General features: G+C 41.4%; 2 protein-coding genes and 1 long non-coding RNA gene across 5 annotated transcripts in view; 1 reads left to right on the forward strand and 2 right to left on the reverse strand.

Annotated features, from left to right (window-relative positions):
• The window catches only part of LOC115046513 (uncharacterized), a 17,113-nt gene extending 8,163 nt beyond the window's left edge, over positions 1-8,950 (reverse strand). Inside the window, exons 1-2 of one of the 2 annotated variants that reach the window (XR_003840932.1) lie at positions 5,727-8,950; positions 4,965-5,081 (exon numbers count right to left, since the gene is read on the reverse strand). This is a non-coding gene — a long non-coding RNA (uncharacterized LOC115046513). Of the gene's footprint in view, positions 1-4,964; positions 5,082-5,186; positions 5,425-5,726 lie in introns of those variants that run through there. The other variant, XR_003840933.1, reaches the window with a different exon arrangement.
• rnf223 (ring finger protein 223) lies at positions 4,969-9,588 on the forward strand. The gene is made up of 2 exons (XM_029506943.1): positions 4,969-5,130; positions 8,232-9,588. The coding sequence occupies exon 2, from the start codon at positions 8,302-8,304 to the stop codon at positions 9,022-9,024; it is 723 nt and encodes a 240-aa protein (XP_029362803.1). The 5' UTR covers positions 4,969-5,130; positions 8,232-8,301; the 3' UTR covers positions 9,025-9,588.
• ptpn11b (protein tyrosine phosphatase non-receptor type 11b) overlaps positions 9,572-16,416 on the reverse strand; it is a 36,824-nt gene continuing 29,979 nt past the window's right edge. For both annotated transcript variants that reach the window (XM_029506941.1, XM_029506940.1), the window contains exons 12-16: positions 15,789-15,856; positions 15,526-15,677; positions 15,107-15,198; positions 14,815-14,940; positions 9,572-13,602 (exon numbers count right to left, since the gene is read on the reverse strand). In XM_029506941.1, the coding sequence (XP_029362801.1) occupies positions 14,853-14,940; positions 15,107-15,198; positions 15,526-15,677; positions 15,789-15,856 (400 nt within the window). In that variant the 3' untranslated portion in view covers positions 9,572-13,602; positions 14,815-14,852. The remainder of the gene's footprint in view (positions 13,603-14,814; positions 14,941-15,106; positions 15,199-15,525; positions 15,678-15,788; positions 15,857-16,416) is intronic.

The raw sequence follows: 16,416 nt of genomic DNA on the forward strand, positions 1-16,416 counted from the left end.
TTCCTTTGACCCTTCAAATAGCCCGATATGTCTAATTTGTTTGATTAAAAATAACCTAAATAATCTAGTTTGAAAATGGGCTCCAAAGTCAGTCTTTCAGAGGGCTGAAGTGCTGACTGTGTGCTTTGAGCCTCTCAGATGAAACTTTCTTCTCTGGCTGCATACAAATTCATCTCCTTCACTGAGATCCTGACAGCCTAACAAATCCCGAGCAGCGTATGAAGAAATACACCAAGCTGATCCGTAATGCTTTTTGAAACCATGTTTAACCCTGACGGGCAAATTTTAGATCAATAAAACCTGACGTCTCAGGCATCATCTCAGTGGGGGATGTCATGCAGTTGGAAGGACCACATGGGGGCGCTGCCTCCCTGCGTTTCCTCTGATGGGAGTTCAGTCCAACACTGACAGGTCTCTTTTGTTTGATGTATCAACATCAGCATCTCAAATGAAAGGCTCTGACATATTCATCAGCAAGTGATGGAAGTCTGAAGACAGTTAGCTGGAGGCTAAGTATTACTTATAGTTAGTGCACTGTTTAACTTCTGCTCCGTACCGTCTGCCTTTAGGTGCTCTGCATTATATTTTAAGGTGAGTTTTAAAGTCAGCAGCATCACATAAAGTTGCCTGTGTCCGATTAAAAGATCGGTCAGGTGAATGCAGATTGATCTGCCGGTAAAAGTAGTCATGGAAGAGTGGCTAGTTTATATTTCTGTTTGGGTAAATAAAATAAAGGACAAATAAAGGAATATCTTAACAGCTGTTCAATGACCAACATTATTAAAATGGCATTGGGCTTGGGTAAGGGTTAGCGAGAGACACAGCGACATTGTGACATTGTGAAGGTCACCGTTGCCCAGTGTAACGTAATGTACACACATTTTCTATCTACTTCCTGATGAATGATGAGCCTTGCTGATTTGATAAACACAGAGGTCCTGCTGACAAACTAATAATAGCAAAATAAATCAATGCCAACAAATCTGGAAATATTTTCATCACGTCTGCTTTGAGCCTTGGAGAAAAATTGGAGCTGCACTACAGTTTCAGGACCGGTCCTTTAACGTAAAAGCAATACATTTACGTTCCTTTTATAATCTGTTTTCATGAAATTGTGGTGGAAACTCCCACTGTCAACAACACATGGAGAAGCTGAGACTTGAACTGTAAATATAGTTAGACAGAGTGCACCTGAAAGCACCGGGAGTCACTTCATCCGATCAGGGGATAACCGGCGTCTCTGAAGGAATTCACCGGGGATTTGCACATTTAGTCTCTCACTATGTGTCCTGTTGGTTTGACCGTACTGCCACTTTAAAGTTCATCACATTTGGACACAAAGGGAAGCAACTGGGCGCCTGCAGGCATAGCCGGCACACAGCGAAAGATGTAGTTAAGGCTTTATTCTGTTAGTGCTGAGTCACATGATAGTCATACTCAGACAAGGAGAAGGGTGAATGGCCAGTTAAGAGTTTTAACTATACAGTACGTAAGCAATTTTAAGAATTCGAAGAGACTTCTGGCTGAAATTTCTGACTAAAAGCGTTTGGAGTGAGGATATGGATGAACCTGATGATAGGATATGCCCGGTTTGGTTGTTTTGGGGTTTTGGGGTTTAAAACACCTCAAATCAGGTGAACAATGTTTCCAATGACATAAACTAACAGCCTTAGTTTGGACTCTTCAGGCTTCCAAATGTCAGCAGTCTGAGTTCAGTTCCTCATTTGATAATCTGGTCTTCAGAACAAATATATTGGCCATGAAGAGATTATTTCTTGATGTCATTCCACTGTAAGATTTCAAAAAAAAAAAAAAAAGCCCTGAAGCCAACATGAGACTTACCTCGACCTGTTTGATTTTGCTTAGTCAGACAGATTAGCTTCAGCTGAAAATGACGGTGCTTTGCCCTGACTCTCATATTAGCATGTTCTTAGGAAAGTCAAACTCAACATGGACTGAGACATTTGAGCACTGTCTTTAGGACAGAATCTGTCAGCACAAACAGAAATTTAAAGTCAAAGTGGGCTGCAGCCAAACCTTTGGATTTGTTGTGGTAAAATGTTTGAATGTGGAACAGGAAGTTTTTGACAGCACATGCTCAATCCAGTGTGTCATCTTCTTCCAAGAGGATAAAAGAGCATAAACACAACCATAAAAGCCACATGTTGACGACAAAGTTCAGCGACCAGAAAATAACACCAAGCAGCTCCCCTGCTTGACCCCAGGACCAGAGGTGGGATGACGTTGTGTATACTAGATGCAAATCCACAGATGAAAGATAAAGCTGATCAAAGCATGATAAAAACAATACCGTCCAGTTATTATTGGACTCATCCCTTCACTGGTAAATGACTCAGCAGGAAACATGGCGCGCCAAGGTAATGCATGCAGGGCCAAAGATTATTGGAAGGGGAACGTGACTGCTTGGCAGTGGTGGGCCATAAAGATATGCTGATGGGATAAAAATGCTGTTTACAGAAAACTGTAAAATAGTGACTGACGAGCTGTAAATCAATACTCCTGTGTGTTTACCTGCTTTGTTTCGAAGTCCCTTTGAACCACACCTGTCAAGCCCAGCTATGACTGTGAATTATGTGTGAGAAATAGGTGACTGGTGCAAACCGGTTAAGTTTGTATGGCTGAAAAGGGGTTAAGATTCAGATATTAATAGTGTGCTTTCAAAGCTTGCTGTGATCATCTGTGGCTGACAGACACCAGTGTGGAGAAATCAAGAAAATTCAAATCAAAATCAAATCACGTCTGATTTGATTTATAACGCCAGATCATTACAAAGTCGTTTCAAGGGACGCGACAGGCAGAGACGAATAGAGGGAATGATCGAGAGGGATCGATGTATGCAAAACATGCAGATGTAGAGAGTGTTCATGAATGATATTTCTAAGTACATTAGGAAAAATCAGCAGTCTTTTAAAATAAGAGGAAATGATAATAGCAGTGTTGGCAATGACACTGAAAATAATGATAATGAACAATTTTTATGGCAGCAGCAGACGTTGACAGGAACATGGAGGCAGCAGTGATTCAGGCAAGAACAGAGAGGACAAGAGGGAAAAGCACAAACTACGAGAGAGGGAAGACATAAAGTTAACGACGTGTGGTGGTGTGATAGAATAACAATAAGCAAGAGATGGTTCATGGTCACCTGAGCGAGCCTAAACTATGGAGGAAGTTTGTGTTAGGCATGTTAAGGATGCTGACAATTGCTCCGGCAGTGACAACTTTGGCCTGGTGGATGATTTAAAGTCATTCACCCTCTGTCCACGCAGCGAATGTGATGGATCACTCCTCCAGCCACAGAAGCTTTGGGATGAACACAATTACTGCACATTTGTTTGGGATCTTCATCAGTCCTGATCAGGTGCTGAACATACAGACTAATCCTAAAACCTTTGCTGCCCATTTTCACCGGCTGTTTTGGACAGGATCAAGTAAAATTGATCCTGAAGGTACAGAGCAGACATTTTGCCCTGGGTGGGGGGGTTCCTGGGTGCAGAGAGTGAAAATACCACCCCATCTCTCTTCTGTTTGAATAAATGTCAGGTCGAGCAGGGATACAGTCAACATTGTATCATTTTATAGCTCTCCTGCACACACAGCTCCCCGCTCACGTGTATCCCTTCCACAAACTCACATAGGCCCTCCTGTCTGCCAGGTAATATCCCATCCCATAACATCACCACCTCTGCAGTCCTCTAAATCTTTGACATGTTTATTCCAAATCCATGTTTGTTGTTTTTCTTTATTCCGGGCAAGGGAATAAAATAGCTTTAGATTGTAAACCTTCCATTTCCTCAAAGCACTCCCAACAAACCATACAGTAAATGGCTCTGCTGATATGATACGGGAGTATTTGTGTTTGGGTTACTAAATAACTAAGTCAGTTAGGCGGCTGTTACCGCAGAGACAACCTATTGATAATAGCCCCGAGCTGAGTCATTGCCATAAAGTAAAGTGAGTGATCAAATAAAAATCATCAACAAATAAGATTCAAGCTATCTTAATGAGCAGGAGCCTCTTCCGAGTGAAATGTAATCTTTTATTTTTACATTTATTTCCTGAATGAACTGTTGAAGGTCTACAGCTCTATTTTTGCCTGATAGAGATCCTGCCTGTGTCATTATTAGGACACTATTGGTCTTCCTACGATACACGTCAAAGGTTTGGACACACTTTAGAATTCAAATAAATAGGAAAGTGTGTCCAAACTTTTGACTGGTGCCATATGCATATTAAAAAAAGTGACAGCAGTGCGGGAATAGCCTAATGAGTCATACGGACCATATCAGAAAAAAAGAGGCTTCAGTGGGAAGACAGCCCCACATCACCACCTGTCGCCTGGATGAAAATGAATTCTTTATATGCATTGTGCAGCTGAGGCACACGGCCTGATAATAAAAAAGCTCTGTAGCTTGTTTGTCCTGTGTGTTTATCGTCCAGCACAACAGCAGACCCACTCCACATCAGTTCTCTCACTCAATTTGCATTGAATCATTCGGGATGAGAGCAGGGATGTGTGATGTACTGCAGCAGGGTGTGCAAATCCTGCACGTGTTTGTTTTTTGGGCCAAAGGTATGGAGTGTATTTGCATAATGTATGTGTGTGTGTGTTTTCTGAGAATGGGGAAACACTGAAGACAGGTAGAGACAAGTGAGGAGGGAAAAGAGAGATATATCACCACAGGAGGAGACAGGGAGAGGGGAAGGGGGGGTGAACAGGCAGGAATGTGTATTCCCTGCCCCCCCCCCCGACACACACGCACTCAGTCCTGCCTTCAGACACCTCCTCAAGGCCAAGGTCTAGACTCATTTGCATAAAGTGGTAAAAAGGGAGCTGACAGAGCGGAGCAGGTGAATCCAGCTAACGGACGCTGAGGAAGGAGGACCCGGAGATTGACTCATCCCCTGTGCACACACACCCCACCCTGCACATCGCATATACACACCTGTGACTCCAGCAAGTTATTCAGACCAGCGCAGAGGAGGACTGCTTACGCCCCGCTGGGACCTTTCAGTCGACTCTGACTCCAGAGAAGTGCTCTTTCCTCTGCAGAGGGAGTGAGCTGGGCCAGAGACATAAAGCGAGTATCAGCACCTTCATCATCTTAACAGGTAAACTGAACTTTTGCACAAAATTTTGATGTTCTTTGCACTTGTTTGTAACTTACTGGTAATATAGTTCTATTAGGTATACTTGTTACAAATTGTTGTGGTGCTTTGGCCACAGCCACTGTTTGACATTCGGAAGAAGACATTTTCCTTCAATTAAATAACAGATTGATAAAAACAGATAAGAAAGTGAACCAACTGGAAACTGTTGCATTCATTTTGCAAAAAAATTAACCTGATATTATAATTTAGTTTCAAAGAGGCATCCATCACTTTGCCTGCTGTATTTACACATGCTATCGCCTCATGTGGAAGTCTGCTGTGACTCACGTTTAGTCCAACAGTACAATGAACTGACTGAAGACACACAAAGCTCAGCCTAAATGTGCTGAAAGAGGGACACTGCTGAAAAAAAAAAGGCACATTTGAGACCATTTGGTCTCTACAGTGGGTCAGTAGGACAAGCAGAAAGCACACGTGCCACTGATAACAATGAGGGAACATATAACTAAAGGTTTCTCTGTACTGTGAGACAAAAAGACACCCCCCTCATATTTGATTTTGGGGTTAGTACGACTGTAATATTTGAGCAAACATACCTGCTCTCATGTGGACCACCAAGCCCCACAGCGTGGACAGTTTTTCCTCCATTGGGATCATCAAAGCTTCCACATGCATTCCATGTCTTCTTTCACGTCCACTTTAAAGTTATACTTTAACTCGATGTTATCCACTGAAGCTGCTGGACCGAACAAGGTCGCAGGAGCGTAAGATCTCAGTGAACTGATGTGAGCTGGGTGTGTTGTCACTCATTAATTCAACTCCTTATTTGTTTCCTGGAAAATTTAAAAGTGAACTAAATACATTTCTAAATACCCATTTTATCAGTTTGATGCCTTGTTATCCTTGCAATCATACTTTGCTTTTAGTTGAAGGGTGAGGTCACGATGTATACAGGAGTTTCTCCTATTTGTCAATAATCTGGGTTGTGCAACGTAGCCTGTAGAGCAGAAAACTACCTCCCCATGTAAGGACCTTGAGCTGGAGCAGTTCAGCCTGTGAATTATGCAAAACATATGCTTAGTGACCTGATAGTAACCGTTTTGTGTGTGAGCATCACTGGTGTAGATACCAAGTACTCTGGATGCTGGTATTTTCTTGATATATTGGTCGGTGACATGGGAATAACAAAAAGCGCTCCGTCATGGTGTGATAAATTTTATCTAGGTACACGTTTGTGCTGGGAGTTTCAGCAAATGACCACAAGCAGAGATAAATTTTCCATTTGAAGAACAGGGGGATTGAATCACGAGGCTTTAAACTGATCAGTGTAATAAGACAGAAAAAAATCCATCCTTGCCCCTCTAGAGCATGTTTGACTCCAGTGGAGGCCCAGAGAATGGGAGGGTGGAGGTGGAGGAATTTCAAGGGTAGATGGAGTGATTAGACAGAGGACAAGCAGGGACTTTGTGTAGATGAGCGTACCGGGGCCAGGAGAAGGCCTGAGGGCACGGAGAGAACAGCTGCGCTCTGGCCATCCGTCATCCCCAACACACAACCTCAGAGAGTCCTCTTCACATTCAGTGCCCTTTAATACCCGACCCACAACAACAGCAAGCAGGTTATTACTAAGTAATACTTTCATCCCAAAAAATATGAGCCAAGGACAGCAGACTCTGAGGAAAGCAGCAATTTGGCCCTGCAGACTATATTCTCCAAACCAGGCGCTCCCCCACCTGGTCTATTAGCCCCTCCACAGTTTTTCTACCGTGCTGTCACAGAGTGAATTAGGTGCTGTGTGTTTTAGGTGCCTATAGGTTGATCACTGCTACACTCTTATCTGAGCTGCTAGATATCTGTGTTGGTGACACAAACTGATTTGCCTTTTATCTGTTTCACCAAAGAGGGTCAAACTGTCAGTTACGCATTAATATGCTGCCTGTTAGTGAAATGAATATGAAAATGTTATCTGCTATGATAACATCTGCTGTGATAAAATGGGAATTTTCATGTAACTGGACTCCTCTTTTTAGTCACCGTGTAGTTTCAAACATTACAACATCCAAGTAAAACATTCTAAATGCAGTATGGTGTAATCAGCAGAGGCTCAGGGGCTGAAAGCTATCAGCTGTAGTGAATGCCGTTTGCTTAAAAAGGGCAGTTTGATTGGTATAAATGTAGTTATGCTATTGACACAATAAGATGTAATCTATATTTTGATACATAGTTCCATAGTTACAGATATTTGAGAAAGAGGTAATGGAAAGTAAAGAAGCTTTTATGAAAATGCCTTCCACCGTTCATGCCCTGAGGACTATTAGGTTTACATTCAGTGACCTCACGCCCAGGTGTTTAGCAAGCACGACATCATCCCGCCTCACATCTGCAAAAGCTTGATAACTGTTAATAGTTTCCATGGGAAACTCATGTCATCAAGTTTGCAGCGACGCCTGCCAAATGATGGCTGTCTGGGTTTCATGACTGAGACACAGAGTCATTCTCAGGTCAGGTCTTGTAACAGCAAACTCTACCAACAGGGGTTGTTCTTGTTCTTCAACACGTTTTCAGAAGGAAATAATATAAGTGATTAACAATGGAATAAAGAGGCTCACATATGGCTTGTGGGTTTTGGTCGTTCAGGGCCTGAGTCCATTTCTAATTAGCAAGAAATCTTTTTCCATGTTCCCTTAAAAACACAGTGTGGTGCTGAACACAAACACACACGCTGTAACTGCAGAACTTCCCACACAACATATGGCAGCGAACACACCTTTCAGTTTTCATACTGAACACGTTCCATTTCTACTTGTTTTATCACTTTGGTAAATATTATTCAACACATTTCGATTTTACATCCCACTCATGACTCACTGAGCCCACAGAATTACTCACTAAAAAATCCCAAATCTTGTCATTCTGATAATACTACATGGGCTGTGTTGAAAAATAATACAAAGTCCAACATTGAGATAGCGATCGCTCATCAACTAGAATCCTGTGAACTTTTGGATTACGGTTGTGCATGACTGAAAAAACAAAACTATTTCACCAGCAGCAAGATGCCATCTTAAATATGAAACCATTTCATTTTTTTTGTCTTGCAGACTAAGAAAGAAACAGACCCAGGCATCCAAAAGAGATCGGACACTTGAGAAAGAAGGCTCTTCCCTGAGGATGGACCAGTCTCCGCAAATCTGGCATGTGCAGGTCGACCCTGAAAACACGCCTGCAGACCTGCACAAGAAGGTGTCCGTGGTCAGTCAGCCGGAGTGCTCCATCTGCTGCTACAACTACGACAACATCTTCAAAGCACCCAAGCAGCTTGAATGTACCCACACCTTCTGCCTGGAGTGCCTTTCCCGCCTCATGGCAGTTTCACAGGCTGAGGCTCAAGGGGACGGGGACAGCGAACGCCCCCCCATCTCCTGCCCCTTATGCCGCCACCTCACCACGCTTCCCGAAGAGGGACCGCCGGCCTTGACCACCAGCAGCGAGGTCCTAGGCAAGCTTCCTGAAAACCAGCAGCAGGTGGAGACGGTATATCTGGAAGGAAATAAGCTGTGCTACCAAAGCTCGAGGCACAGCGCTGACTTGGGCGCCCCCGAAAGTCCCACCCCCTTCTGCATCTGCATTGACATCGGGGCCAGAAAGAAGGCGGAAGCTCCCACCGCGGCACAGACCCAGAACCATGGCATGCTGGGTCGACTGGCGGAGTGGAAGAGGATGGTGCTGTTCTTTGTGCTCATGGTGCTGCTTGTTGTCATTGTGTTGTGGCCGCTGCAGTGCGTATTCAGCACCGGAAACATGCGCTGCATACCAGATCGTACACGTACTGACCCCACCGCCGCCACGTCTACTTTCAACCCCTTCACCAGACCACCTCGTCTGGCTGACTGAACTTCACAGTAACTGTACAGTGAGATTTTGAACACGTGACACTTTTGCTGGATAATTGCAGCTTTGATAAGGACACTTCATTACTGCTACCCAACAGTCAACGCCACAGGATTTCAATGTTGGGCATAACTGCATACGTTAAAGCCACAATGAGAGTTTTTTTATGTGAGTGCCCCCTGGTGGAAGAAGGATCAGACACGGTGGCAGACAGCACCAGGGGACAGCAGCACAGCACGGACATTATATCAGATACAGATCCAGATACAGGATAATTCGAATTATCTGAATTATTTTACTTGTAATCACATAAAAATTCTGCACATTGCAGCTTTTTACTCTTGTTGGAATTTCTTCAGCATACAGCATACAGTAAATATTACGGTTTCACCTAAGTTAACAAATTTTGGCTGAAGAACAAATCGTCAGGTTTATTGTAGTTTTGTGACAAAAACGAGAATGAATGTACTGCTGAAAACTTCTAATGTTGTACAGATGTTTTGAGTTTTTTCATGTGTGTTTATTTACAGAATTTTAATAAAATGTGACACGTAAACTCGTGTTTCTGGGAAATAACACGTGTGTGACAATCTCAATTAATCGTGGCTCATCATGATCATTACTCGTAAAAAGCATCAGCTGGTGGTTTAAACCATCTGAACTCCACCTGCTGTAAATTCCATTCGAACAACACACAGCTCCTGACGCACTTCAATGCAAATAGAGAAGGCTTGGTTAGTTTCATGGTCAAATTCAGCCCAGACTGTCATTTCCTCCTTATATGAAAACAAAACTTGGACTATGAAATTCATGTTCTGGCAGGAAGACACCTTTTGTTTATACCTGTGTTTTCCAAGCAGCTCGACAGTCGTATCATATCCCAGCATTAGTTTACGACTGGCCATAAAAGTGTAACTTCCTGGAACAAACGTTTGAACTGTACACAACAGTTAACTGACAAATAGGGCTTCAAAATGCCTTTCCCTAAACCAAAAAAAACAAAAAAACAAACAACATATTTATAAAAAATATGAACAATTGCTTCTTTTTTGTTGGCAGTTTGGTCTAGGCTATTTAAATAAAACCTTTCAAACTTACTATTTAATTTTTTCACAGTGTTTTTTTTTACCTCCCTCCATTAAAAAGGGTGAACTGCTTATTTTGCTTGTAGATGGCACGCACTTTCATTTAACATTGAACTGTTTCATTCAAGTTATTGCAGAGAGCAGATAAAGGGCTATAAAAAAAATAATAACAGTAAAACAACACGAATTTCAAACTCATTCTGGATTTTGCCCCTTTTGTAAAACTATGTGGGTTCTAAAAAAACTATCTTTATCGACCACTTCGATGTGTCGTTACTGGTGTTGCATTTCAGCATTAATCTGTGTTAACTTTCGTTCAAACATCCATCTTCACAACGAAGCGCTAACTGGACTTCTGAGCCACAACACAGTGGTGGCTTGACTGTTACGCTGATAGTTCTTTCACTTCTGGGCAAAGCTTGCTCTATCAAACTATCCTAATTATCCTGGACGGGCTCTCCATCAATGAACTGGCTGCAGATTCACCGGGGAACAAAACTCACATGTAACTGTACATATTGCCATCATGGACTTTTATTAAACTATGTGATGATTAAACAATTTGATGCCATTTCTGGCAGCTCATTGCATTAACAGTTGGAGCCTATACAGCAAAAAGGCGTGTGGGCAGAGCCAGTGCAAGAAGAGAAGGGAAGGGGAGGAGCCAACACGACTCACCTCAGCCATACTACCACCAACAGAGGAACAAATATTAATAATAATGATAAAAATAAAAAAAAAAATCAACATTATTTTCAAGTAAATGTAAGAGGACAAGCAAAAAGAAATTACTATTTTACTAGCGCACACTTCTGTGCACACAGGATCAACTCAGAATCTGAATCTATTCATCAATATTGAAATTACACTAATAATAATTAGAATAATAAGAGAGACAATATAAAACAAAAGAATGGATAAAACAATCAATGAGAAATATACAATTTGAAAAAAGAAAAAACAAGCAAACAAACAAACAAAAACACAGATGGCAAAAATCTAGTGCACTACCAAAAATACTTCCACAGCCAGTGGACATCCTGACATCTGGACATCCTGAGGCCAGAGATTCAGCAGTTTCACACTTTCAAGTATCGATGTTTCACCATTTCACAAACAATTTGACCCAGAGAGGCGAAGTACAAAAGTCAGTTAGAAACACAGAAGCAAACACCACAAATCGTCATGATCCTTTCATTCATCGTCAGATAGAGATCAAAATTCAGATGGCAGAGGGACAAAAGGAAAAATCAGAGCGATTCAAATGTTCAGTGATCAAATTCAACTGAAGTACATCAATTATATAATATATAGTGGTGCAGCCTATTTCCAACAGACATATTCCTCTGACATGGGGCGGCAGTTCAGTTTACTCAATACAATCCAAAGAATCAACCATTAAAACACATCGGCAGCAACTTCTAACAGGAAATGTTTCAACCCAGACAGCCAAATGGCCAAAATCAGGAGATACTTGTGAAGTGATTGCTCTGGAAGTCCTTTTATTGATGTGATATCCCCTTAATAAAAGGAATCTGTGTTGTCATAAGCCTTCAACTCACAGGGGGGGCAGGAAAAATATCTGCTGGGCAGCCTGTTAAGTATATTTTAGAGAGTTGCACAAGGTCACCAACATAAAATAATAATAATAAAAAAAAAAAATAAAAAAAAAATCTGCCAGAATTAAATAAATTTCAGTGCTCATTACTTTTGGCTAGATTTTAAATCATGCCTCCGAGTCACAAGCTTCAGCTGCAGAAATGGGCCTATTTAGTGAATAAAAAAACAAGATGAGTTCAGGCAGAACGTGTCCTTGATCTGGTTTACCGTACACTCGGTGGAGACAGAGGAATGGTCTGAGCATACAGCACCCAATGCCACTGATTCATGGGTTTGTTACTACAACGCGCTATTAACATTTGATTTCAACAAACTAGGTTGGATTTTATCAACATAACTGTTCGTGCAGGATTTCAGGATATTTTGGTGCTGGTTCTGAAGACTAAAAATAGTGAACAATCTGCCAGAGGGCGCAGAGGGGTCACTGTGCTGCTGTACCGCCGTCATCCTTATCACATCGGTGACGTCAGTTTACTTGCCCTGCTATCATCAAGCCTGGATTATGGGCATCTTCTAAATTACTTTTTGGAGACAAATCTATTCTTCAATCTCAGGCAGATGGCCATCTGGCTCACTATAATCGGCCCCTTTGCCTTGACTCCTTGTGGCCATCCCCTCTGACAGATGTTGAACTACATCAGACCTGCTGATTAACAAGGACAGCCAGATAAATGAAGCTGACAGGTGGCAGTCAGCCAAGCTTGGCTCCGACCATCCATTCAGGAATCCTGGCAACCTAGTTTCTCGTAAAGTCTGGACTTCAAAATACTACGCTGATTTCGATCTAAATTAGTGCTTTGAGGGATGCTGAGACATTTGGGCTTGAACATTACCCCCTCCCCCATTAACTTGCTTATATAAATATAGATATATTTAAAAAATAAACATTTCATGTTACGCAACCAACAGCAACTAACAGCTTCAGTAAGAACACCAACAAATAAAAAAAAAGCAACTCATTAAAAGGACAGATAAAAACATGGGACCACTGGAGGCCATGTTGGGATGACACAGGACTGATGTCTACGTCCCAGTCATATAAAAATGGTCTCCAGTCCTTTTAAGGAACAATAACAGAACGGCTGGTTCATAAAAGCGCAGGAGATTGCATATTTCTCTTTCACAACAGCACTCAATCAGTCAAAACTCTCAGTAGTTCAAGGCAAAAAAAACAAAACAAAACAAAACAAAACAAAACATAATTAAAATGACAATTATTGTCAGAGCTTGCTTGCCCTTCCTGTCTTAGGACCTGTAGTAGGTTATGTAACTGCCCTTGCTATCATTCAGAGGCCACATGAGTTATTGCCGCAGCTGGAGAGGCAGAACGCAGCAAAAACAGTCTTAGCTTTGAGTTCAAATGACAGCCAGCAAAGATGGAGAACGAGAGCAGGAACACAGTGATCTCTAGCAACAAGCGGACAAATAGCTTGGTTTTGACCTTTTCTTTGGGTCCCGTACAGCCCCTGTGCATTAATGGCCAGGGGCAGAGTCCATGTTCAACACCCATAATGCCAAGTTTCTTGGATTTCCAGGGCTTGGAAAGTAGAAACAGTGCAGATTCAACAGCAGGTTTCAGGAGGTTAGATTACAGACATCCTGTGACAAGGCACTTTTGCTAGACAGGAGAGGCAAAAGATTTGGAGGCTGGAGAGTAGAAGAGAGGACAAACCCCAGGCACCACCCATGGGTGCTGTGCTGTAGAGTCCTCCTCCCTGTGGAGGGCGAGGTCCAGGCAGAAAGGGCGAAAGGCATCAACTCGCCACCCCCAGCCCGGACAGGGTCAACCTGCGCGTGGTAACCTGACAGCACCACATGCCCTCCTCCCCCCCACAGATGGTGTTTAGGTGCCGACGATGAGACACCTCTGCTGAAACTGAAGCAGAAACAGAACGAGTGCTGTTGGTTGGTTAGTTGGCTTTTACTCATCCCAGGAAAGTCCACCTCCACTGGTTGTGTTGACATGGACTGACCGAGACTCACTGTGTGCACGTGTTTGGATTTAAAACATTTAAGTTAAATATTAAAAACGTTAGTGAGAAGAATCTTTAAAGATGTGTTGTAGTCAGAATTACAAGATAGAGTCAAACATTATCACTCCAATTTCTCTTTCTTCTGTTATAACTGCTACTATCTCGTCTTGTTTACTCCCCCACACATTTTTTTTCTTTTACTAAGCAGACGTGTGTATCCCAAGTACAAATATGCCAATATGATTAAAAAAAAAAAAACAACATTAATCTATACTAGTGTAGACAATGAATATTTTGTGTTCTCTAACTCAGCTCTGAGAGATGTCAGGTAAATAGATTGTCCTGGCAACATTGTCCTTGAAAGACTATTTGATAATATCAGGATTTCAGGGTAAAAGAGCATTTCTAATTTCAAAACACTCAAGTTGAATATTATTGCTGTTGAGATTAAAAGCATGAAATAAATGACCTCACTGGCCCCACTCCAAAAGACATACACATTCCTACTGCAATGGGTGGAGGAGATAAATAAATAATACAATAAGTATTGCAGTATAGAAATTAAAAGTTTACAGTGGAAATTACAAATCTATATTCATCCATTTATAAATGTATTTTGAGACCTGATTTTACAAAATATGTAAATTCAACTTAATATTATTTGAAATACTTTTACTGCTCCTTCACTATCATCTTTTGATGATGAGGCTCTGACTTACTTTAATGCTGCTGGATTCCTGTTCTGTGCCGTTAATCACCAAGGAAGGCAAAAAGATGTACACTGTGAGAATTCATGCTGATTGCAATTAAAAACCTAAATTGAATCATTAGTGGCTTTGAGGGAAGCTCTACTGTTCCTCACCACCTCTATAATTTGAAGCTTTGAAAGTTGGAGAACATTCTGATGAGATGAGTAAAATGATTGTGACTTCTGATTTGGGGGATACACAACGCAGACCTTTAACAAAATGCTAATGTTGAAAACTTACTGTTTGAACCCAATTCTTCACTTTTGGACGAGAAAAATACAAATCCACGGGTTATTTTTGAACAATTGGGACTGAACGTGTCCTGCCAGAGCCCTGAGAGAAATTTCTTTCACACAGAATACTTACATAATGGCAGACGGAGAGATGTGGAAGTCCCAGTGGTTTTACCTCCTGGTGTTACTGCTAAAAGATGTCTGAGGGCTTTTAAAGTTAATGTTCTCATACACACCCGATGAATCATCGTTTGTCATCCTACAACAACACAGAGGAAATATTTACTGACAAAACAAATGGTATGGCCTATAATTATTTATTATCATTATATAGCTTCTTTTTTTTTTCAGAATGTCACATAACCATGCCTAATGATGTAATTAATGTACATAACAATGGAACATGATTAAAGCATTATACTTACACAGATGAGGAGCGCGAGGATGTCATATTAGGTTTCGATCGTGAGTTAGTCATCTGGGGATATTTGATATTGGAATATTCTCTCTTATTCCTCTGCAAAATGCCAAATGAATCAGTCAGATTCAGTTTGGATGACAAACTCCTTGACAAAGCACTGACTAACTCTCCTGTGTCTACAACTTGAGTTCAGTTTTAAGCTGGCATTGGCATTCAGTGAAACAGCACTTTGTTTGACTCACTCTACCGTCATTATGTAATGAACATTACTGGCCTACAGCGCCGTGCTTCAGTACTGAGGTCAAACACGTTTCCCATAAATATCTTACAGCCTTCTTTACTGTGTCAAAAAGCGTTATGTGATGCATTTTAATTTGTCCCTCTGAAGCAGCCCTGGAATTGTTTTGTAGCACAGCAAACTACCTGCTCCTCCTCCAGTCTCTTCTGAGCTGTGTCTATATACTGCTGCACAGCCATGTAGATAAACTTATACTGGGCTTCAGTCTGCACCATGCCCGACCTCTGCTGCCGTACCCGCTGGATGGTCTTGGGGATGTCAATGTCACAATCTAGACCTAGAGCACACGTGCCAAAACATGTCGAGAAATAAGCACAGATATAACATTTACATGTAAAGTAATATAAATAGTCCCAAAGTTTCTCTCTTCCATGCTTTAGTTTCATACCTTGGCGGTTGATAATATCAATGAGGATGTCGATGACGATGATGGTGCCTGTTCTGCCAATGCCTGCACTGCAATGACAACAAAAAAGTTAAATGTGAAATGTGAAAAAAAATATTTGGTTTTAAAGTGAAGACAAATACATTTATTGTTAATCCATAAGTGCACATTTGATGTTTTGAAATACTAGTTTTACAATTAGTTCTGAACATGGTGCCAACGTTCACATGATCATTTACAAGAGGTTTTCTAAAATCCTACGCAAAAATGGAAGCAACATCTTAGGTATTATAAGTGCCTATTAAAGGCTCTTAATGTGTTGGCGTCACATCATTCTGATGTTTAAATGTTATTCTTCCATGTTTGAATGGCTGGGTATGTTGAAAGACATGCAGCACGCAGCAGAACGGGACTGCTTTGCACATTTATCTATTAAGAAGAATTAATTTATGGAGAAATATAGCTTTCTAACATTGAAATAAATCTCAGAGACCTATAACTCTCAGGCATGAATGAATGTTTTTTCATTTAACCTATTGCTAATGAGAAGGTATAATTTTAAAACCTTAATTACAGTGCAAGTGGGCAAATGAAACCATATTTAGCAGAATCCAAAAATTGATTCAACAAT

The sequence above is a fragment of the Echeneis naucrates genome, chromosome 7, assembly GCF_900963305.1.
Source record: "Echeneis naucrates chromosome 7, fEcheNa1.1, whole genome shotgun sequence".
Classification (NCBI taxonomy): Eukaryota; Metazoa; Chordata; class Actinopteri; order Carangiformes; family Echeneidae; genus Echeneis; species Echeneis naucrates.